The sequence below is a fragment of the Acanthamoeba castellanii genome, assembly GCF_000313135.1.
Source record: "Acanthamoeba castellanii str. Neff unplaced genomic scaffold scf7180000084698, whole genome shotgun sequence".
Classification (NCBI taxonomy): Eukaryota; Discosea; order Longamoebia; family Acanthamoebidae; genus Acanthamoeba; species Acanthamoeba castellanii.
In genome coordinates, this window is record NW_004457373.1 from 59,758 (window position 1) to 60,884 (window position 1,127).

General features: G+C 58.5%; 1 protein-coding gene across 1 annotated transcript in view; it reads left to right on the forward strand.

The window, feature by feature from the left end:
- ACA1_129970 (cation transport domain containing protein) overlaps nt 1-1,127 on the forward strand; it is a gene marked incomplete at both ends in the record, with an annotated part of 4,055 nt that overhangs the window by 638 nt on the left and 2,290 nt on the right. The window contains 5 exons of the mRNA XM_004336807.1: nt 57-101; nt 197-356; nt 463-599; nt 685-781; nt 922-1,021. Of these exons, the coding sequence (XP_004336855.1) occupies nt 57-101; nt 197-356; nt 463-599; nt 685-781; nt 922-1,021 (539 nt within the window). The remainder of the gene's footprint in view (nt 1-56; nt 102-196; nt 357-462; nt 600-684; nt 782-921; nt 1,022-1,127) is intronic.

Here is a 1,127-nt window from a genome sequence, read left to right on the forward strand (position 1 = left end):
CCCAGGTTGCTGCGGCACGTGCGTTGTCTAAGTCGCATCTTGGCCACCATGTACAGCCAGCGTTGCGGCCGACACCTCTTCGTTCGAGCTCCAACGCCAAGGTACCTTGCAGTGCCGGCACATCACATTAATCTCTCTACACGATTAATTCGCCATCAATCATGACCGGCTGTTGTGTTTGTTGTGGTTGGCACAGAGAGCGTAGAGAGCACGGATAGCCTGGCGCCAGGCGAGCCGGGGTTGCGCAAGCGTAAGTCTACTGCTAGCAGCATCAGCAGCATCATCACCGGCAAAGGGAAGAAGAGCAAGGGCAAGACCGGACCCAAGTGGCACACGAGCCAGAACCCTTTGTTCAAGTACGCCCGCGCACGTCCAATCTTTCGTGGCTACGTGTGCAGCGCGCGGTGTAAGAGTGGATCAAACCTCAACCCCCAAGTCCCTCTCGGTGGTGGCGCCCGTCAGGTCGGCCAAGGGCGAGGGCGAACAAGAGGTGGTGCCCTTCTACGTGTGGGGCTACGAGACGGTCCTCAACTTCCTGTGGCCGCCCTTCAACTACTTCCGTATCCACTTCCTGTGGATCTGGTTCCTCTCCATCTTCGGTACGTGGCACACACCAACGCACACGCACACGCACACGCACACGCACACGCACGCAACGTCGCCAAATGTTGATTGTCGGTGCAGGAGGGATTCTTGTGTATGTGTCGCAGCTTGGGCTGTCCAGCGAGATGACCTTCCTCGACTCCCTGTTCCATGCCGTGTCCGCTTGTACGCAGACTGGGTACTTCTCCGCACCTTCCCCCCCAAAGCTGAACTGAACCGAGCGTTGTACTCACTTGTCGTGCGTGTCGTGCGTGTCGTGTGTATGGTGTGGGTCATGTGCGTGTTGTGTGTCGTGCCGGGTCGAATGTGCGCACGCAGGCTCTTCCCGACCAATTTCTCGCAGTTCAGTCGGCTGGGCCAGGTGATCATCGGGGCGCTCATCTTCCTGGGGAATGGCGTGCTTCTCACCACGGCGCCGGTCATCATCCGCATCTATTACTACCGGAAATACTTCAAGAAGAACCAGATCGCCAACCCCAGGACCGGTACAGGCCGATGCATGCATGCACCCGTCGTGGCCCTGA